Below are 23,101 nucleotides of genomic sequence, written 5' to 3' on the forward strand. Positions count from 1 at the left end.
ATATCAAAACACTAAATATACAGAACAAAAAGGATATTAAAGCTGCTGGAGGGGGGAAACATATTTAAATGCAGGCCCATAATAATAACAACATGATTTTTTCAGTGCTGTGAAAGCCAGGAGGGTCTGGATAGACATTCTACAAGCTCTAAGAAACTACAAATGCGAGTTCAGACTACTGTATCTGGCAAAACTAGTAACCACAATTCACAGAGAAAGAAAAAGAATTCATGATAAAAACAAATGAAAGAAACTTCTTCCCACCAATTCACCTCTACAGAAGGCACTAGAAGAAAACTTTAGTCTGAAGACATTAACTACACTGAGGGGACACAAGAAATAAACAATCCCAGAACAGCCAGTCAAAAGGGGGAGACCTACACCACCACAAAAAATAATAGGAACCAACAAACATTGCTCATTAACAACTCTCAATATCAATGGTCTCAATTTCGCAATGAAACAACACAGAGTAATAGATCTGATGAGAAAACAGGATCCATCTTTCTGTTCCATCCAAAAATCATACCACCTTCCCATCAAAAGCAGATGTCCCCTTAGGATGAAAGACTAGAAATGTGTTCCAACTAAATGGACCCAAGAGGCAAGTAGGCATATAGATATTTTAACATTTGATAAAATAGACTTCAAGCCAAAATTAACCAGAATAGATAAAGAAGGACATCATATATTTACTAAAATAGTGATTCTCAACCTTCCCAATGCTGCAGCCCTTTGATACAGTTAGTTCCTCATGTTGTGGTAACACCAACTATAAAATTATTTTCGTTACTACTTGTAACTGTAATTTTACTATTGTTATGAATTTTAATGTAAGTATCTGATATGCAAGATATATGATATGCAATCCCTGTGAAAGGGTCCTTCAACCACCAAAGGAGGCATGATCTGTGGGTTGATAACCACTACATTACAGGAAAAATTCACCAAGAGGATATTACAATTTCAAATATTTATGCACCTTTTGTGATGGTTTATGCACACAAAAGGTGCATAAACCCATAAAAGAAATGACATGACTCTAATTAAAATCACATATTAACCCTAACATAGTATTAGTGGGTGACTTCAGTACCCCTGCTCTAGCCAAGAGACAGGTCAGGTCATCCACACAAAAACTAAACAGAGAAATGCTGGAGTTAGATAACACCATTTATCAGGGTGACCTAGCAGACATCTACAGAATATTCCACCCCAGCAATAAAGAATGTACTTTCTTCTTAGTAGCTCATGGCACTTTCTCCAAACTGGCCACACCTTAGGACACAAGACAAATCTCAACAGACACAAGAAAACTGAAATAACACCGGAAGCCTGCCTGACCACCACAGAGGAACAGCCATAGGACCAGCAGGAGGTATACAAACTCATGGAAGCTGAGAAACTCTAGTGAATGAAAATTGGGTCAGGACAGAAATCAAGAAGTAAATTAAAAACTTTTAAGAATTGAATGAAAATAAAATAAAATAAAAGCACAAATGAAAACATTATTTTTTAAGTAATAAGAAAAAAAGAGTCTCTGAGTTTGGAATTGTTAGCATTCAAATTGAGTTTGGGTTGAAATTAGTCTTTTGCTTTGTTGATGCCTCTGGGGTTATGCAAAGTAATATGATGTACCACATTGCCATGGGAAGTTCAGAACTATCTAAAAGGGAAAGCAATTGTCAAGCATCTTTTTAGTAGTTTTACATCTATATTATAAAAGAAATGTATGTTATATCTTCCATGTTCTTTCACAGATTTGGCTAAGCTTCATCTACTATTATTTGATATATGAATAGTGCTTGCCATTAGTGAACAACATTCCTTTAAAAAGCTTTATGTTACTGTTGGGGGCTGGAGAGATGGTTCAGCAGTTAAGAGCACTAGCTTTCTTCCAGAAGACCTAGATTACACCCACAAAACCCACAGGGCAGCTCTCAGCCATCTGTAACTCCAGTTCTAGGAGGCCCAGCACCTCAGGCCTCCATAGGCACTTAATATGTGGTGCACAAACATATACACAGGCAAAACATCCATACATAACAATAATAATAGTTTAAAAATGTTTTGCTCCTAAATATGTGCATGCAAAGGTGTCTGTATGTTTTAATTATGTGTGTGCACTGGGGAGAGGAGTGAGTGATATGTACACATGTGAACACATGTGTGTCCACAGAGGCCAGAAGACTGTGTTGAGTCTCCTGAAACTGGAGTTATAAGTGGCTGAGAACTTCTTGACATGGGTGCTGGGAGCTGAGCTTGGGTCCATTGCAGGAGTAGAACCTGCTCTTAACTCCTGAGCATCTTTCTAGGCCCATTTCTTTTAGAAAATTCTGTAACTTTTTACTTTAATGAACTCACTCAGGCTTGGCAATCTATGGTGGCCATGTGCAGTCAGCCCATGCTTTCTGCCCACTTCAGTCAGGCTGGCTTTGTTTAGGTTCACATAAAAATGTTTACTTTTCCAAATGAGTCACGTTTTGGCATTTAATAGGGAATTTTCTTCAATTTTATCATTTTTATTGTGTGACCTGTTTTGTTTTTGCATGCTTATATGTAATATTTTACTATTATGTTTCCCAATATTTTGTTATTTGGAGGGAACTGTAAAGATGAAAGCACTTTTATCAAAAAACGACCAGAGGATATTAAATACCTTTTAAAATTCCAGCATTGTTTTTTTTTAACATCACAGGGATTCAACTGAGCAACCACTTATCATCTGGTGACAGCCCCAAGACTCACTTATGGCTTCAAATCAAAGGACTAAATTATTTTAGTCTCATATTAAAGTCATATAGCATAACCTTAACTGTCCATACATTTCATTTGCTTTAATACTGGGACTTTTCAACTTTGGCCATCAGAGACATTCTTTTTTTTTTTTTTTTTTGGTTTTACAAGACAGGGTTTCTCTGTATTGTTTTGGAGGCTGTTGGTCTAGCCTAGCCTCGAACTCAACAGAGATCCGCCTGCCTCTGCCTCCCGAGTGCTGGGATTAAAGGCGTGCGCCACCACTGCCCGGCTCATCAGAGACATTCTTAATTATAAAAAAGAAGAAAGAATAGTCTTAATGTAGTGTGTATGTGTGTGTGTGTGTGTGTGTGTGTGTGTGCTGTGTGAGTGTGTGTGCATGCCTGTTGTATGTATGTATGGAGATAAGAAGTTGATGTCAAGCATCATACTCACTCTCCACCTTGTTTTTGAGATAGGGTCTCTGTCTTGAGATCAGGGTTGGCCATTTTTGCTAGACTAGCTGGTGCCACACTCCAGGGATCCTCCTGTATCCATACTACTGTCATGGTTACTGTCTCTTTCTGCCTCATCTGGTTTTTCCATGAGTGGTGTGGATCTGAGATCATGTCTTCACACTTGTGCAGGCAGTCCTTTACCCACAGAACCACTGAAGCCCTCATTCTCAACATTTTGAATAAAATACATAATACAGCACAAGAAAAGTTTTCTATATATACTAGATATTGCCAGATGCCGTTAAAATGTATTTCTGTTTTTACTTCCAAACTCATGTGTAATCAATTCACCTCAAGGGAGTCAGACTTCACAGTCAGTGTATATGTGGGCATCTTTCTTAGTTTAGCAAAGGACACCACTGTTTACCCACTTTCATGTGGCAAGCCCCTTCAATTTAACTCTGATCTGTTCTTACTCTTGCATTACCCACCACCAAGATTTACTTCTAATGTGTGTGTGCAAGTTTATTTCCATCCTTGCTGCTGTAATCCTAGTCCAAGGCATGACCTCTGACTTGGACTTTAACCATAGTCACCAAGTGGTCTCTTTACTTACATTTTAGTCATCTCCTAGATGACAAAAAGGTACATCTCATGAGGTTTTAAGAATGGTGTCTCACATTCAGACATGAGTAGAAGCTATAACAGGTAGGGGTTAATCTCAAAGCCACATTGGTTTTACCATAGAATTTCCCCGTTACTCACTGTGATCATTGTATTTCCATTTCCAGGAAACAGTATGTTCATCTCCACCTTACAACTTTGGTTTTCTTTGGAACCTCTCTGCCTTCTGATTTCTTCTTACCGCTCAGCTCTTGGCTTACATGCTGTCTCTTTAGAAAGACATTCTGTGACCTGATTCCAGTCACTCCTCTCCTTTCTGTCACTTGCTATAATAGTAGCCAATTTACTTTTTTTCCTGATAATCATGGGTGTGATATTGATATCAACTGCTAATTTGACGAGATGTAGAATCACCTAGGACACAAGCTTCTGGACATGCTGTGGGATGTGATCTTGGTTGGGCTAGCCAAGGTGGGAAGGCCCTTTTACTTCAGGTGGTTCTGGGCGACATAAAAAGGACAAAGAACTGCGGACACCACACTCATCATTTCCTGCATCCCGAGTACAGATGTGATATGACAATCTGCCACAAGCCCCCACTGCCAGGAATTCCCCTTCATGATGGACTTTACAGTGGAACTGTTGACCAAAATTAGCTCATTTTTCCTTAGGCTCTTTTTGTTAGTACATTCCATATCAACAACAGAACAAGTTACCAAACAGAAATTTGTTACCAGGAGTAGGGTTATTGCGTTGATAAACACGGCCATGTGGATAAACCTGACCTTTGGGATGGTTGTGGCTACCATGTGGAAAAGTTTTGTACTCTGTGCTAGAGAAGCAGAGACTAATGGGCTATTCTAGGGGAAGCTTAGGAGACAGGAATCCTGAGAGAAACTCAGCCAGCGGAGACCTGGCTCATGTGATTGCAGAGGTGAAAAAGGACTCTATCAGGGACTGGGTTAACTACCCCACCCACCCATGGGATACCTTGGTCAGCAATGTGACTTCATTCCTACTGTGTCCTGGAAACTTGAGTGAAATTGAATTTAAAGATAATGGACTAAATTTTCAGGGTGGGGGGATTTCAAAACAGGAAATCATTCAGGCAGGGCAGATTAAACATCTGTAAGTGTTGAAGAGATCAGTGCCACCGAAGAGAAAACTCCTGTGCTACCTTGGGAAGATTTCCTGAGATTAAATTTTTTCCCACCAGAGGTTCCATCTTGTGAAGACCCAAGTTCATTAAAAGGCAGGAAGCCTAAGATGAAGGGGTTCTCTGATCCTCAAAAGGAACTGCCCAGAAGTGTTCTCCCAGGGATGGCACACAGAAGATGACCTAGCTGTGGTTAATGGGGCCAGGCTACATTTAGATGACAGTAGAACTTGGTAGGCTGTCCATGTGGAAGGCACTTAATGCTTAAAGTGATATGTTGATACCAAGTTGCATCAAGTTAATGGCTGGGATGGCTGATTTCATTGTCAACTTCAGAGACAGTTCTCCTGGGTATGCATGTGGGGATTGTCTTGGATGGGTAAATTTGGTGGGGAGACCCATCTACTGTGGCTATCACCATTCCCTGAGATGGGTCCTGAACTGTTAAGAAGTACCAAAGAATTCACTTATGACACGAAAGTAATACTTGTCAAGAAGAAACAGGTGTGAAAGAAATTGAAATGGAAGAACTAATAAGAAGGATTCAGTCCATTTGAATCAAATACCCCTGAGGAAAAATATTGAATAATCTTTAAAGACATCATCATGGGCATCCGGTTGTATGAGAGGCTTATAGGTGAGTACAAATTGTCCTCTTGTCCACCCAGACATTGTGGTACTCATGAGTTTTACACTGATATATGTTTTTCAAGCACACGTCCTTCATATTACAGAGAAATCAAGACCAGCTTCTTTCTATCCGTCAAGGTTCCTTAGCTGAGTCATGAACTATATCGACATAAGAGAGATTAGCAGAAGAAACCAAACATTTTAATTACGTGTATGTACTCAGAAGATGCACACAATAAGATTCTCAAAGAAAACTCAGCTGACTGAAGCTTGTGTGGCATCCTGAAGGACAGACAGGAATAGAGGCTTGGGGCGTTAGTGGGGCTTATGGAGAGTGAGGGGGGAGCATTTGATACGCATGGGCTGTCTTGTACACAGACTGAAAAGTCTTCAGGAAAAGCAAATCTGTATCCAAGTGAACAGGTGCTGGCTATGGTCTCAACCCTCCTCTCTGACTGGTCACAATTCTCTGGAGGGAATTCCTGACCAGAGAGTTCCCTTTGAAGGATTAATTTCCCAGAAAGAGTCTCTGTCTGCAGTTCTTTGAACAGCATGCTGTGGTGTCCTGGTCATTGAGGAAATCAACAGAAGACAGGTTTCTATGCAACATTCTGCCTGTCTTTCTTTGGAAAATTACCTGTATCTCCCACTTTTAAAAGTAAAACCAGTACCAACAAGTCATAGCTATAAAATAATGAAATAAAAATTAAACCATTTTTTCTGACATATTGACACGTACAAAACCTGTAAAATATATTTTTACTAGCTTCACCCCAAATTTTGTTACATTGCTCTATAGATGATTAATATGGAACACAAGAATGATAATTTATACAAACAATGTAATAAGCCCAATTGCAAAGCCCTCTGTTAGCATACAGCTCTGTCAAAGTCCAGAAGAACTGGAGAGCTCAGTCAAGGAGGACATTCCTCAACTCTAGAAATAAGGATTGGAGAATAGAGGCCGTCAAGAACAAATCGTCAATGTACCTTAATTACACTGAAATTACAACTGTCCAAACAGTGACCCACTAGTTCCAAGTAAATCTTGCTATAGGACTAAATTCATAACATAACTTGCAGAATTTAAATATAGATTAGCATTTCAGAGAGTTTTTATAAATACAAAATTAAATGAAGCAATTTTGTTATAGACTCGGGGATACAAAGACTCAAGGGGCATTTGTAAACTGAGATATTTATAGGTTGAGTCACCGGCACACCGCAATGCTGAATGTATGACTCACTCTTTGCATCTTATGTGCAGTTAGTGTTTAAATGTTCCGGCATCATGCCAAAGGCAAGCGAGCTGTTTACATGATCAAGGACCTCAGGATTGCTCCATCATGGTTTTCCTTCTGAGTTTAAATTACTGTCTTTGACCAGGCCCATCAGGTTTGAAAAGATAGGTCTGTCTTCCTGTGTTCTATTCTTCTAAAAACGAGCCCAAGTTCCCTTTTCAGCATACACAGTCTCTAATGTCAAGTCCCCTTCTGCCTGCCCAGCTTCGCACTTCCCTTTCTGCTCAGGCTCCTGCTTATGAACATTAGCATAGCCCTTCTTCTGGCTCTTGGAATGTAATCTTGGCTTCCCCACCCTGTACCATCCCCATATTCCCTTGTTTATGCTGTCCTCTCACTGGAATGCACACTCTGGAAGGGCAGAGATCACTTCCAAAATACTCCCCATTGTGTCTTCAGAGGGCTAACCCAGCATCTGGCAGCACAGAACTATCAGATAAATATTTGTTCAATGGATGAATCAAGATGATAAGTAAGACTGGTTGCACAGTATGATCCAGAGTCAAGGCTGGATTTATGTATTGAAAGCACACAGGATATGATGAAGACAAATTCCTAGTGTGGGGTTAGCTGTGGGAGCGTGGAGGGGATAGAGTTTGGATCCACTGTCAGATGTAAGGCACAACATACAGTCATAGTTATAGGTATAAATCTACCTTGTCCCAACTTAAAGAATCCCTATCCTACCTGGGACTTGAAGACAGGTGAATAGACAGCTTTTGGAAACTGACACTGTAACTATAATTTTATGCTATAATGAGGATGTGTGTGTGTGTGTGTGTGTGTGTGTGTGTGTGTGTGTGTGTGTGTGTGTGTGTTTTCCAGACAGGGTTTCTCTGTATTGTTTTGGAGACTGTCCTGGAACTCGCTCTGTAGACCAGGCTGGCCTCAAACTCACAGAGATCTGCCTACCTCTACCTCCCGAGTGCTGGGATTAAAGGTGTGCACCACCAATGCCCAGCTAGCTATAATGAGGATATTTATAACTGCATTCATTTTAATATTTCTATAGTAAAATATATGGGTAAAAATTAAATGTTCACAAGACGTTGGTTAGATACATTGGGATATACTCATTCAATGGACTAGCATGCAGCTGTAAAAAACGAGTGAGCTTTCTAAATTCTGAGATGGGGAATTTTGTATTTTTACTAAGTGAAAATAAAAGGAACACGTAAAATAGTGTATGTGTGTCTTAATACTTGGTTGTATGTAAAAGAGTGGGGTATAAAGTAAAGACCATGTGTATGTATGTATGTATGTATCTTGTGTCTATAAGCGTGAAAAAACTGGAAATTGAAACATAAAATTCCACAAGCCAAAGTTTCCGTCATTTGTCTGTCCACAGAATGAAAACCATAATGAAGACTGCTTAGGATGAGGTGGGTGGTTGATATGACAAGTGACGGCATGAAAGTTCTCTAAGTTTCATTTATTTATCTATTTATTTATTTATCTTTAGTTCTCTATATTTCTTTCTTTCTTTTTTCTTTTTCTTTTTTTCTTTTTTTGGTTTTTACGAGACAGGGTTTCTCTGTATTGTTTTGGAGGCTATCGGTCCAGCCCGGCCTCGAACTCATGGAGATCCGCCTGCCTCTGCCTCCCGAGTGCTGGGATTAAAGGCGTGTGCCACCAACGCCCGGCAGTTCTCTATATTTCTAAGTGCATTTTATTCCCAAAGCACATGGGGCAAGTATAAGATACCACTTCTGTTTCAAACTTTTCAGGTGCTAGGGACATCTTAAAAGTCAATATTTGAAGAACAGATGTAGACCTTTTTCTTACAGATTTAAGATGTACAAGATGGAGAAAATTTCAACTAAGGATGAAGCTACCTCTGTCTGGAAATAGTGGAGAACAGAGTCTTCAGAGCACCCTGGCATCTCCGTGACTGTGTGTACATTTCAGTGAGTGGAGAAGATGACTGCCACCATGTAACTAAGAGAGACAATGAGAGCAACCCTCCTAGACATATCGGACTCATTGAGGACCATCTCCAACAGCTGAGACTAGTGAGGACAGGACAGAAATGCCCATCCCAATCTGGGCCCATATTGAATAGATTATTCTCCAATAGGGAAACGAATCAATACTTCAAAAGGAATTTAAACCACTGATACAGTTCCCTGCCTGATATTAACCTGCTAGGTGACATTACTTGGATAATAACTCTAGAACTTGTTTTCAGCAAGAAGAGGTTGCACTGAGAACTGACTGCATAGCCTTCATTTCTCTAAAGGGAACTGCAACTCTTAGAAATTCTGAATCTGCTCTCTGTTAGACCTCCCAGATTGTCTTTGAACAAGACAAGAACAGCATCATATCCCCTTTCCTTTCCTCCTCCTCCTTGGGGAGAGGGAGCATGAAGGAAGGATGTTCTGAGCCCTCTAGCTTTCAATAGCCGTAGTTATAGGACAGAACACCCTCCTCGGCTTTGAAAATCTGGTGCTTCAGTATTTCAAGGATCAAAGACAACTGGCTATGTATGAAATATGCTGTGCTGTTGACTCCATCCCCTACAAGCACAGTCAAAAAGGGGAGCATGAACTCGCTCAATTGATTTAGTTTGATTCTGTCTCTTTTTGGTCTACCTGCACCACCTGGTGGTAGTGTTTGTTACGTGCGAAGTTCTCTCTCTCTCTCTCTCTCTCTCTCTCTCTCTCTCTCTCTCTCTCTCTCTCTCTCTCTCTCTCTCTCTCTCTCTCTCTCTCTGTGTGTGTGTGTGTGTGTGTTGGGGGTATGTGGAAAAGAGGATTTCAGTACACGTATTATTAAATATTTATTTAGACTGATGATACATTGGCTTCATATTAAATATAAAATATAGCCTTGTTCAGTATAGAATAGGCAAGAATTCATTGCTGAAAGCAAAAAAGGCTCTTTTATATCCATTAGCTAAAGACCTTAAAATTCTGTTCCTGGATTTATCAGTTACTTGTATCATGCTATTGCTCTCAGGGAAGCACAAGTTGAACACCAAGTTGAAAGCATTTTTCTAAAAGAATACTAGTTTTGCTTAATCACATGTCCCTTTGCTTTGGTGAGTCATCAGAATAAATAAACCACAAGACACAGGATGGTAAATGACAGAGAAGCACCATCCAATTAGGCATGGTCATTGATTTGACACCTAAAGCAGCAACTGAGCCACAGAGAAGTCATGGGACTGGTCCAAGGCCACACTGTTTGTTAGAATCTCAATCCAATAAGAAACTAGGTCTTTTCAATCTAAAGACACACACAATGGTGTAATACCTGTGAAAAGATATGTCCTTGCTTGCTTAGGGATTCCTGCTTTTGGACCCTGAGTGGTGGGTTGCTTTAGCACACTGAGTATGAAGGACTACTCCCTGCCCCCAAACCATGACTGCCAAAAAACCTCCTAAATCAATCAATCCGTCCATTAATAAATCAATCAAACAAAAACTATATAAGATAAGGGAGCCTGTATGGGTACCTGTATGCCTGTATGGGTCCCCTGCATATATGTTATGGCTAAGTAGTTGGTGTTATGGGATTCCTAACAGTGGGAGTGGGGGCTGTGTCTGACTTTTTTGTCTACTTATGGGACCACTTTCCTCCTCCTGGGTCACCTCATCCAGTCTTGATGCAATGGTATGTACCTAGTCTTATTGTGGTATATTATGTCATGCTTGGTTGATGTCCCTGAGAAACCTGCTGTGTTCTGAGGTGAGATGGAGGAGGCATGGATCTGAGGGACAGGGGAGAGGGGTGGAGAGAATGGGGGGAGGGTAGGGAGAGGAAATTGCAGCCTGGATGTAATATATGAGAGAATAATACTAAAAAACAGTAAAGATTGTCTATTAAAAAGCCCGTATACATGTTCTAGGAAATGTTTTCAGTCTGTACAACTACTGTATTTTAAAGGTCTAACATTTCTTTCCCTTTCTCCTTGTAACTGCTTGAGAATCAGAGGTCTGTTTCCACAGAGTGGATGCCCACTTGTAGATTTAAACATAAGCCGTGTTCATAGCTCCCCCTTATGACCACTCAACAGTACACAAGTTTCCTTCTATCCCTGCTGTTTTATTCAACAAACAGCTCACTGGTTAAGTTTTAATTGCTTCCAATGAGGTCAGCAAAGGTATTTATTGAAAATCTCTGAATAAAAGGCTCCACGCACACACACAAGCGCACGCGCTCACACACGGAGAAAACCCTTTTGCCTGTTGATTTATGGAAACAATTATGATTCTGCTGGAGGATTTCTCAGCTGAGAAATAGTTTGTAGCTACAGTAGAGAGGCTCAAGTTGCACGAGGCAGACAGCAGACACGGAACTCTTGTGTACCCAGCTGTTCTAAACAGAACAAGTAAGTTACTGTTATTCGTCTTTAAAACAATGCTGAATCTTTTCTGAAAGGTTTTCTCTTTCTGTGGCTATTGTACTGAAGGGAAAAGACTTTTGAACCGTGTAAATATCTACAGAAACTGTGCTGCAGTATGTATGGAAAGAGAAGCTTGAAGCTCTCCAGAGCAACTCCGACACTTAACTTGAAAAATATGGGCAGTTTAGGGGGAAATGATTATTAAGCATGAATGTAACAGCATATACTAATGAAATCCAGGGGCAGTGTTTCTACTTTATTGATAGCGGCTCTAAAACGCAATTTAAGTCTATAGCTCGAAGTACAGGGCACTCTTAACAAAACATTAACTGAAATGAATGGTGCAGTTTTATTGTGATGTTTCTCCATTAATGCCTATCTCTTCTGAATCTACACGCAGAGTGGCAATGACATTAACACTCTCTGTGGAAGGTGTTTTAACTGTGCTGCCAATGCTTAACTAAACTGTATATTATACTGCTTACCCGCTGGAATTTATACAACAGCTTTTTCTCTTCCTCTCTCCTCCCCTCCCCATTCTTAATCTCCCATTGTGAACAGAAGTCAAGGAGCAAACGGCACGACAACAACTGGCCTTGTTGCAACCTGTTTTCAGAAGGAGACATCTACCAACTGTCTTACTGAAGGAGGAACCCTGTCATTGGTATCAGAAGCTAAAAGATAAGCCTAACAGTTTGGAAAGAGCGACTACCTTTTCTCAAATCAGTCTACAGTACACAGACAGGAGGAGGCCCATGACCTAGGAGTAGCAGTCAACTCAAGATTCAATTCTCATTATGTTATTCATGAACACCCGGAGCACTACACTATAATGCACAAATGGATACTGACATGGATCCTGCCAACCCTGCTCTACAGGTCATGCTTCCACCTTGTCTGTCTAGTGGGCACTATATCTTTAGCATGCAATGACATGAGTCCAGAGCAAACGGCTACGAATGTGAACTGTTCTAGCCCTGAGCGACACACAAGAAGTTATGATTACATGGAAGGAGGGGATATAAGGGTGAGGAGACTGTTCTGTCGCACACAGTGGTATCTGAGGATTGACAAACGAGGCAAGGTGAAAGGGACCCAGGAGATGAAGAACAGTTACAGTAAGTGATGTTTTTATTACAGCCCTGCTTAGATCTGTATGTCTTGTTTAAGGTTCACCTTTTGGTGGCAAGCTCTCCTTTCCTATGGGGGGAGGGGACAATGTAATAACAACTTCTAATTTTTCTACAGTGATGTGTCTACACTAAGTCTCTAAAATATCTGTGAGAATAGAGCAAGTGTACTTACCTTATGGCTGGAACTGACAACACAAGCCAGTAGAAAATACTTATATTGTGGCCTAGATCCAAAATGCTCTTTAGCAAGAAAACATTTCAGAGACAGTAGTCACACTGGCATGCCATTGTTTCTCTAGCAAACTCAGTAGAAGTTTGCATATCGTTCTCAGCAGGGGTTCACCAAACTAACAGCCACTAGTTTGAGGAACATAAGTCTTTATTTGCTGTGTTGCCTTTGAAAGGATTTTGTCATGGTGCAAACTGGTTAAGAATCTACTTTCTGAGCATCATCAACTGTGTGTTTCTTAAATAGAAGGGAGTCTTTAATGCCCTCAACCATCCTTAGTGTAATGAGTTTGTATTAGATTCCTTGATCCCCCACCCAGGAGACAACACATCTTGCTAACAGTTTCTTTATCAGGAGTCTCTGGCATGTAAGTTCCATGTTGCTTGGACATAACTTATCCAAGACTTTCAACTGGAGCACCCACGTTCCCCTCAAAATGCAATTGCCCTTTCACCTCAAAATTTCGGGGCTTAGGTTTTCATTTAATCATTACAAGTAGTAACTGGTTTTAGTATTCAATTCAGCAGAACACACAGTCCACATTTACCTTAAGCATTTAAAACTCACAAATGGAAATTGGTTTGTCAGCATTACTAATAAATGGACAGCTTTGACACTGTGTGTTTGATAATATGTGTGGTAGTATAGTTCACAAGGGGCACATGGAGACAATAGTGTAGGTGAGTGTCTGTGACAGGGTCACTCTAAGCTTTTCTCATCTCTTCCTGAAAGAGCCTATGGGCTCTAAATTCATTGACTAATAAGTAAGTGTTTGGCAAATCTGTTTCCAATATGAAAATGATGACATAACTGATGCAAGCTGTGAGTATGGAATTCAGTTAAATAAATGACCACTGGATGAGGTTTTGCTGCTAGCCTCTTCTATGTGAGCCACTGAATTTGGATTTTTCATTTTATTTGAAAATCAGTGAACTTTATCATGGGCAATAGAATATGGTGGAAGGTAATATCTAAGGGGCAGTTACAACATGCATTCAGTCACCGTCTGTAAATGACTTTGGGGACAATTCCCTTTTTTTTTCCAATTTTTTAACCTCTAAACATGGATGCATTTTTCAAAACACTTTCTCATTCTCACAGTCTATTCTGTTCTAAATCAGGGAGTATACTATACAGTGTAAAGAAGCATAACCACTTTTACATAATTGTCACCTAAAGAATGAGATAAAAGTGCCTGTTATCTCTACATAATAGGCCTTGCAACTAGGGCTAGTTTCAAATTTCATAACAAGTTTAGCATAGTTGGACTGTAGGCTTTTTCTGCTTAATGACATATTCCTTTGGATGCTTTTTACTAACTCATGAAAAAGGTAAAAAATAATGGGAGGTAAAAGAGAAAATTAGTATGTACAATTATTTGATATTAAAGTAGTTACATTTGGAACACCTACATATATGTAAATTTTATTTAGTTTGTTTTACATTCCTTGAATTTATGAATTTCAGGAATCTGTACATATTTGCAAAGTGGTAAAATTACTTTATATTTTGAAACATGGTTTTGGTGCTAACCTCAAGTAGCCCTGAAGTCTTTTTGGCAAACCCCCTTTCTTCCAACACTAATTGTACAATAATAAGAACGATGTACCATACATACCTCTGTACTCAAAAAGACTTATTTGTGCAAATAAATTTCACTTACAAGCTTTTTCATATTCTAAGTTTATACACTATCTCAAGATAGTAAAATCTCCTAGAAAAAGAAAACCTCACCAGAATCTCTTAACTGAACTATAAAGTGGTTGTCATTGTCCTGCTACCCTACTGAAAATGATAAGGTTTCTCCAAGTCAGACAGATATAAAGGCACTTTTGTTTGTAAGAAATCCCAAGAGATGGAAGAATAAAGGAGAATAATTTATTCAGAGAAAATTCCGATAAGCATAGCCCATCAGTTGAGACAGGCTTGCTCGTTTTAAGAATGAATACAAGCAAATGGATACCTATGAGGGAATCCAGGTACAAGTAGTGTGGGCACCTGGGTTTGTTTACATAAAAGCTAGTGAGTCAGCTCTGGGATACAACAGAGGAGGTTCCCATCCTGCTGTCACCGGAACAGTTAAAAGTAACTGGACTTAAGTTAGTAAAACTCAGAAAGGAAGAAAGCTCAAAATGAAACCCCAGATTTCCTTCTCATCTTCTGATGCCTTCCATTTCTAAGTAGGTCCTTGAGCTTCTTTGGAGGCCCGTTATAATGAATGGCATTGGTTTTCATTTTCTTTCCATTAGCCACTCTCATGGCTTTTGTTGGAGTGAAAGGAAACATGACCCGAGGATGTGAACAAGACTTGGCGGGCTGCTTGCTTGCTCAGTGAAGTATGGCACCCTGAGGTCCTACACATGCTGGGCATGCCTGCTACCACTGAACCACATATTTACCCCGTGGGTACATGCTTTATAAAACATTGATAGAAATGGACTGGCACTGTGGGGAGAGGTATGTCACCCTGCTTCCTGAAGGTGTTGGATTGAGATAGGTGTACAGAGAGCAGGGGTATGAGCATGGAGTGGTGGGGCTGGTTAAGTACATGCACCTCAAATCTTCAGGGGGATTGAAAGATCACTTCAGCTACTGTGGTGTTTGGAGCTTTTTCTTCAGTCTTCCCAAGGTTAGATTATCTTGCAGAAAACATCAAGTTTAGACCAGAATAAGTAAACTGTACAGCAAAAAGAAAACAAATAAACCCAGGTCCTCAAAACAGTTCACCAAGGATGATGACCTGTATGGATTTGGGGATTCAGGAGGAGCCAAAAGGAGCAGACCACTGTTTGAACTCCTTAGGGCAGTGAGATGGGGAACAGCTCTCCTCTCTGCTCTCTCTGGTGGCCCCTCATTCAGCTCTACAGTAGGTTCAAAATGATGAAACTGGAATATAACAAGAATAGATGCAGAAGTTTACACAGAAGAACACTGGTAAGCAGCATCATGGAAGGGCAGGAAATGAATGGTCAATGTTTCAAGGCTTCTGTTGTCAGAACTGTCCCCTTGGAGACAGGGCCAGAGGCTGGATTCAGATAATTATTGGAGCAGACAGCTCATCAGCAGACAGAGACAATCACTCCACACCTGACAAAAATATCACTGCTGTCTAGCTGGGAGTTGAGGTGCTGAGTGAGAGATGGCAGCAGTGAGCTGGGTACCCGGCAACAGCTCTGAGAGACAGATGTGGGACGGAGGACCCAGCCTCTTAAGATCATTTTCCTGCTTTGTTTGTACCCAGTAACTAAAATATTGTGTTCCCAACAATAGTTAATACCGCCCGTTCCACTTGAGAACTTCGTGATGACCAGAAGCCTCTGACCCAGGAGGAAGCTCAGCTGCCTTTTTGAGCACTGTTAGCCACATAGTAAGAAAGGGTTATTTCTTCTGAAAGTTGGCCAATGCCTTGGCAACATTCACTTTTGGATTGGTAGGCTGTGATGGGATGTGGCCTCACAATTGGCGGAACACAAATAAACACAGCATTGTTGGATTTGACTTTGGCCACAGAACCTTCAGCAACTCAATTGTCAACAATTCTTTGGATGGCTTCCTGTCTGCGCCAGTCTCTATAGTGCCCCCCAACCCCTGTACACACAACATCTTAGAATGCCAAGAGTGTAAATGTGCTTGTGTTTCAAAGACTTCTCTAAAAGAACAACCCACACTAAAAATAAAGAAACAAAATTATAAATGCAGCACCTGCCTTAAAAAAAAAGCCTAAGGACCCTAGGGAGTTCTATGGAACACAAGCACAAAACAAAATCCTAGAAATGACTGACAGACTGGCAACTGAGATTCCTTGTTAAAGGCATTTCAAATCTTTAAAATATGAGGGATGTATAAATTGCTGAGGGGCAGATTCAGAAATGTTAGCTACTCTATGAAAACTCTAACTTAAATTTTTTGTCCATATTATAATCTATATAGTTATGGCAAGTATCTGAAACTTACTACTAGAAACTTCATTACCACAAATAGGTTCTTTTTACATCTCATCACTAAAACTACTGGGTTTTAATACTTATTTTTCTTAGTTTTGATTATATATGTGTCTCTGTGTGGTATGTGCATGTTACTGCAGATACCTAGTGGAGGACACAGGTGTAAGATTCCATGAAACCAGTGTTAGAGGACGATTGCAAGCTGCCTGATATGGGTGCTAGGAGTCAAACTCAGGTCCTTTGCAAGAGCAGTACATGTTCTTAACCATGGGGCCATCTCTCTGGGCCTAAACAGATCATTTCTATGTTACTGTCATTCTGCATTAGTCCAGATCAGATGGCCTTTTTCCTATGGCTAAACTGTGTAAGATGTCTCCAGCCTGTGGCTTATGAGAGCCAAAGGCTGGCAGATTTTGAACATGTGGAAGGAGCTGCTTTCTCTAGACATTTTCCCCTTCTATTTCTCAATCTTGGCTGAATATTGTATTCATCTGGGACCTGTAAAAATTACTGGTGCCAGATCCCATCCGCAAAGACTCTCATTAAGTTGATGCAGGGTGCAGTCTGGGCACCAGGAATTTTAAAAGCTCTCTAGATGATTCTGAGATGCTTCCAAGGCTGAGAACTACTGCCCTGTGGGAATCGCATTAGAGTACTTGGGAAACTGTAGCTCAGTTGAATCAGAATCTCAACATGAGGGGAGGAGACAGGAAATTAGTATTCCTTACAGTTTTCCAGTGACTCTATGCACAGCTAGGGTTGCAGGAAGGTAGGAAGTGAGGAGTGGTGGATGGGTTGCAGCCTGAGCCACCTCAGGGATGCTTGTGAAAATCTTGGAGCCCTTGCATTTAGAGGACTTCTGAGTTAAACTGGCTCCACTACCAGACTGGAGGAATGTATCTTTGAATTGGGACTCAAGGCGTTCTTCTAGATGCACTGGAGTTGGACTAATCTCAATGGCATCAACATGTGCTGAGCCAGCCTAGACATGAATGTGACGACAGCCCTGTAGCATTATATAAGAAGGTTGCTTAATCGAATGACACAGCTGCATTGTGACAGGTGCTGGAACAGGAGGCCAAGGGTGGTACAGACACCCATGTCTGCTTGCATTCGTGAGTCCAGACACTTCTAAAATTAAGCTTTTCTCTCTCATAGTCACACTAGTAAACTCAAAGAGACTGAAAGAGACAGTGTCAACCTAGAAAACCTAGTGGGGACAGAGCCACGGGTCCCCCAAAGGATGTTTTCAGTCTAGTCGAAAGGACTGGAAGCTTGCCACCATTGCAAGGCTGGGATTATGCACAACATGAAGGCAGCACTTTCTTTACTTTTTTGTAGTAAATGATTTTGGTAGCATGGTAACTTCTGGAGCATCACTGTGGAAACACAATATCTCTATGTTTAAATTTCACATATGGCATATAACACATAGGAGAAAAGACAGGCCATTAGCTAATCTTCCTACACCTCAAACAGGCTGAAAATGAAAATCCTCTTCCTTTAACAAGACTTGAAAAACTGTGTTAAAAGTCACTGAACAGAGGATGGAGAGATGGCTCAGTAGTTAAGAGCGGGTACTCTTTTGCAGAGAGCAAGAATCTAGCTCTTAGCACCATGTCAGATATCTCTAGCTCCATGAGCTCCCACATGCTCTTCTGGATTAGTAAGCATCTGTACTCACATGTACACATATCTCCTCCCACCAAATATACATAATTAAAAATGAAGAAGTCACGAACATTTAAGTAATTGTTGACCCAGTTTCATCTCTGTATTTGAACTCATCTGTAGACCTACCCAAGTACAGAAATATTTCAAGATTTTTAAATACCATGCTTCAACTTCCTTAAATGGCTTATTTTTAATTTGTCATTATATTTCCTATTTTATGTTTGTATTTGAATTTTAGATGCAATTATGGATAATATTGACAGAAATATTTGAGATGAAATTCAGAATCAACTTAGTCTGCATGTTTTCCTTGGTGTTTCCAAAGTGTGTTTCTTAGAACGCTGACGTCCCCCGAGATATTAATGGTGTTTCCTCAAGCTGTTTCTCTTGCTTGTTGACTGAGAAATACTCAATTAATAGTGCAGAATTAGTCTCCTGCAGAATTCCCTGAGCTTACGTTACTCCATGGTCAGGTTCAACTTCAAGGAAGTAACACATGTAGGTTTCCAAACTGACTTGACAACAGAACACCCCTTTGTCCCCATTCTTCTCTTACTCTTACTTCTGGTAGAACATTTCAATTTCATTAATTTGAAACCTGAGAGCATATTGGAGTAGTCAAGAACTAAACCAACCTATCATTCAGCTGTTTGTCTGAAAAAAAAGTCACACAACCGCCTAGAATTGCCCCGTGATTTCAGAACCACCGGAGCTCAGTTATGCTGAGATGGAAGCTTGTGTGTCAGTCTGCTTCAAGACCCTATTTTGCACAATGATGGAGGGTTAAATCCAGATATTTCCAGTGGGACTGAAGCCTGAGTGGAAGTTCTATCTGAGCTATGGGCAGACATATGGAACTGTTTTCCTAATAGGAAATGATGTAGCTTGTAGCTGTGTCTGGGCAACCTACAAACTATTGAATTATTTCTCATACAGAAACTTAAAATGCTTTGCGAGTCCAGGGTGACTGAAAAATTCTTCTCATGTGTGCTCCACTCAACAAATGTTATTTTGCTTATCAAAAACATAGTTTCAGCAATTAATTGACCAAAAGATATTTAGAAATTTGAAGTTTTGCAGAATCTGACAGCAAAGCTACCAGAGAGCCTCTCCTCTGAGGTATGCAATGGTGACAGGGCCAGTGGCACTCGGACCCTCTCCAGGCCTCAGTGGTTTCACTGGCTGCACACTAGGCACCTGCTTGTCCCTGGCTCTTTCTGCGTGTACTTGGCACTCACAACACAGTACTCTCCTTTTATCACCCGCTGGTCCATTCAGCCCAATTGGAGAATGCAGAATGATTTGTAATATTAAATATGTTTATCATTTAACTGATTACACATTTAAAATCAGGTCAAAGTAAAAATATGTTGTTAAATCGTCAAGAAAATTGACGTGAACAAGGTCTAAACGCTTTGCTGAAATAAAAGAAAACACACCTCATTTTTTCTTATTTTCTATCATTCAAAAATAAAATTATCCACCAAAAATAATTTGGTTAAATTTTTCTAGATAATTTCAAGGGTCCAGTGGAAAATTGTTTTGTTATCAAGTCATAAGCAGGCACAGATAGTATTGGTGACACTGGAAGATTAGGTATCAGAGCAACATGAAGATCAAGCTTGGAAGAGCTATGGTCCTACTCAACATTCACTATCATTTTTACCTATATATCAAAAAGAATACCCAGAAGAAATAATTAATAGTTGATATTGGCTCATCTGTATTAAAAGGAGGTAGAAAGAAAATCTTTAAGAACTACAATGAATTGTACTACCAGAAAACAATCAGTAGACTGGTTATTTTGGGTGGAAATCCACCTACTAGTGAGAATGGCCCCTGTGATGGCTGGGTTCCTGTCAGTTTGACACAAGTTGGAGTCACCATGCAAGAGGAATGCTAATTGAGGGGCTGCCTCCATCAGATTGGCTGGGGCATTTATTTGATGAACAATTGACGCTTTAAAAGTACCCAGTTCATTGTGGGTGGTGCTACCCAAGGCAGGTGGTTCTGGGCTGAATAAGGAAGCAGAAGCTGAAAAGGTCAGTGGACAGTAATCCTCTATGGCCTCCAAGCTCCTGCCTTGAGTTCCTGCCCTCATTTCCCTCAGTGAAGACTGTGGCCTGGGAGTTATTAGAGGAAATAAACCCCTCTTCTCCAAGTTGCTTTTGGTCAGAATGTTTAATCACAGCAATGGACTCCTGAACCCAGGGATCAGCACAGAGGTGAGAGAAGGAGAGGAGCACTGGGAGAGAGAAATGAGGAGGCAGGAAGCCAGGGGTCGGCTCTCACTCTGTGTTAGTGGCAGCAGTCTGGTAAGCAGGAGTCTCTTGTGATTTATAGAGTTTCTAGATGTGTTTCTGATCACATCCCTGGTTAGTCTGGTTCATGGAAAGGAGGCACAGGATCATGGGAAGTCATCTGTAGAAGGGCACAGTTTCTTTGCACTGGTAAGAAAGGGATCATGCAAATTTTTGAATGATTGATGACACCTTCCTGTTTTCATTCTTTTGTTAAATTCAATAGCCATGATGTCTTCCTGTGAGAGACTAAAGATATAGTAGTAAACAACTCCTCAGCCCATGGTTTTAGAAAACTAACAGTTTAGTTGGGGTTAGAGGAGAACCACAAGGCAGAGGGGCAAGTTTAGAGAACAGAGGGCATTGTCTAAGCCAACAAGAGAGGCAGCTCAGGCTTCCCGAGGTGAAATGCCTTTATAGCCACTGTTTCTGTGGTGAGGTTTGGACATGAGAGCAATTCAGCATCTCTCTAGGTATCAGTGTTGAGGGCACCAAAGGCAATCCTGATTTTTTCTTTATATCAAAGAGAACACACACACACACACACACACACACAAAGGTGGAGAGAACACAAGTAAATAATAAATCTAATAAATCTTCGGACTTGAGAGATGGCTCTGCAGTTAATAGTACATACTGCTCTTGCATAAGAGTTTAGTTTCTAAAACCCACATCAGGCAGCTCACAACCACATGTAACTCCTGCTCCAGGGGAAATCAGACCCTTTCTTTTGGCCTCTGGGCACTGTACCCCTACTCATGCACATATTTAAAAATCCCATCCATGCACATATTAAAAACAAAATCTTTTTAAAAAATCTCCATGAGAACAACTGCTTATAATAGATCATCAGGTTTAATCTGATTGAAATATTTATTGAAAATGTAACTGCCTCCAATTACAATGTTAATTCTCTAAAAACACAGTCCAGGGAGATCTTCACTACTGTACTCTCAGTGTGCCACAGGGAGGTATCAAAGACTGTTTACGTGAATAAATTTAAAAGGAGGCCACTTCACTTCATATGATGGCTTCCCCTGAAAGGAAACTTTTTTGGAAGTCATGATTCAAGTTACGCTCGCAGGAAAGCATACACATTTTTTTTTTCTGGATGTAGCCAACATTTCTTTTCCTTTCTTTCTTTTTTTTTTTTTTTTGGTTTTTCAATCTTTGATGATAAGTGTAACTCGATTAAGTCAGCTGCATATAAATGGTGGCTCTAAAGGGTATATCAGAAGGGAATTCATTTTTCCGTACTAGTTCCTGAGAAATCAGAGCTGCAATTATTTTCAGATACAAGGTAGAATTATGGCGATGACCTGTTGTATTCTTTGTACAAGACTACTGAGGTGTCTCTGTTTATGAGAAATCTCAGCTCCCTTCTATGAATAGTATATTATGAAATAATGTGGCTGCTTCATAGACTCATGGATAGACTCTGGCCAACTTTGCTCTTCATATTTCTCTTACTTGCTTGAAGTTGGTCAGACAATGAACCATGGTAGATCCCAGAGAAGATGGGCATGAATATATATATATATTTATATATACATACATATGTATATGTATATATATGCTTTTAAGATTTACTTTAAAGTTTATGACCTTTTAAAGTATTTTAATAGTTTATTAAATTTACATTAAAGGTATTTACATCAAAGCCATTACATTACAGACATAAATTTATTTGCTTGTAGATGGAGGTTTCTGTCCTGCCTCATCCTGTAGCTATTCAGTCCCAAATAAACACACAGAGGCTTATACTAATTATAAACCATTTGACCTATTGCTCAAGCTTATTACTAACAAGCTCTCACAAATTAACCCTTAATTCTTATCTGTGTTTAGCCACATGGCTTGGTCTAGTGGTTAGTATTTAGCACTCTCATTGCTGTGACCCAGGTTTGTTTCCTAGTCAGAGAACCAGAGGTCTGGAGGTCTGTACAGACAAACAGGAAGTGAGATGGCTGGGCAGAAATAGGAAGTGAGATGGCTGAGTGGAGAGAGGATATAAGTGGGAAGAAACAGAAACTAGCTCTCTTTTCCGCTAGGAAGCTAATGAGATAAAGGTGGCTGTGGCTTGCTCCTTTTTCTCTCTGATCTCTTAGCATTTTCCTCTATATCTGACTCCAGGTTTTTATTATTTAGACCAATTAGAACTCCATTTACATTTTCTGTTCCAGTAAATCTTTGAATTTAGTCTCTGAAAAATTGTATAACATATAACTGAAAGCATCTTTTTGAGTGAATAAAGAATATAGCTAAAGTTGAAGTTAATTTTTTAAAAATATGTATGCCAATATTGGAGCTGGTATAACATTTTCCTCCACTGTAAGACTTTCTTAAACTCTCTCCTAATATAAGTTTGTGATAACACTCTTCATTTCATGAGATGGAAAAAGGCCAGAGGAAACTGGCCAGATCATTTGTTTCATTGCTATATCAACTTTAGTTTTAAAATTATTCATGGGCCTGTTTGCATCATATTTGGGTGTCATTCATTTTAATTAAGGCACACTGGTGTGTTCCAAACTTGCTGATGACTCAACTGATTAAATTGAAACAAAT

General features: G+C 40.0%; 2 protein-coding genes across 2 annotated transcripts in view; one reads left to right on the forward strand and one right to left on the reverse strand.

Moving 5' to 3' along the window:
• The window catches only part of Fam227b (family with sequence similarity 227 member B), a 170,221-nt gene that overhangs the window by 44,722 nt on the left and 102,398 nt on the right, over positions 1-23,101 (reverse strand). The window lies entirely within an intron of this gene.
• Fgf7 (fibroblast growth factor 7) overlaps positions 10,981-23,101 on the forward strand; it is a 54,046-nt gene continuing 41,925 nt past the window's right edge. The window contains exons 1-2 of the mRNA XM_013112389.3: positions 10,981-11,238; positions 11,815-12,371. Coding sequence (XP_012967843.1) covers positions 12,086-12,371 — 286 coding nt within the window. The 5' untranslated portion in view covers positions 10,981-11,238; positions 11,815-12,085. The remainder of the gene's footprint in view (positions 11,239-11,814; positions 12,372-23,101) is intronic.

Source organism: Mesocricetus auratus, unplaced genomic scaffold (assembly GCF_017639785.1).
Source record: "Mesocricetus auratus isolate SY011 unplaced genomic scaffold, BCM_Maur_2.0 Super-Scaffold_100004, whole genome shotgun sequence".
Taxonomy (NCBI): domain Eukaryota; kingdom Metazoa; phylum Chordata; class Mammalia; order Rodentia; family Cricetidae; genus Mesocricetus; species Mesocricetus auratus.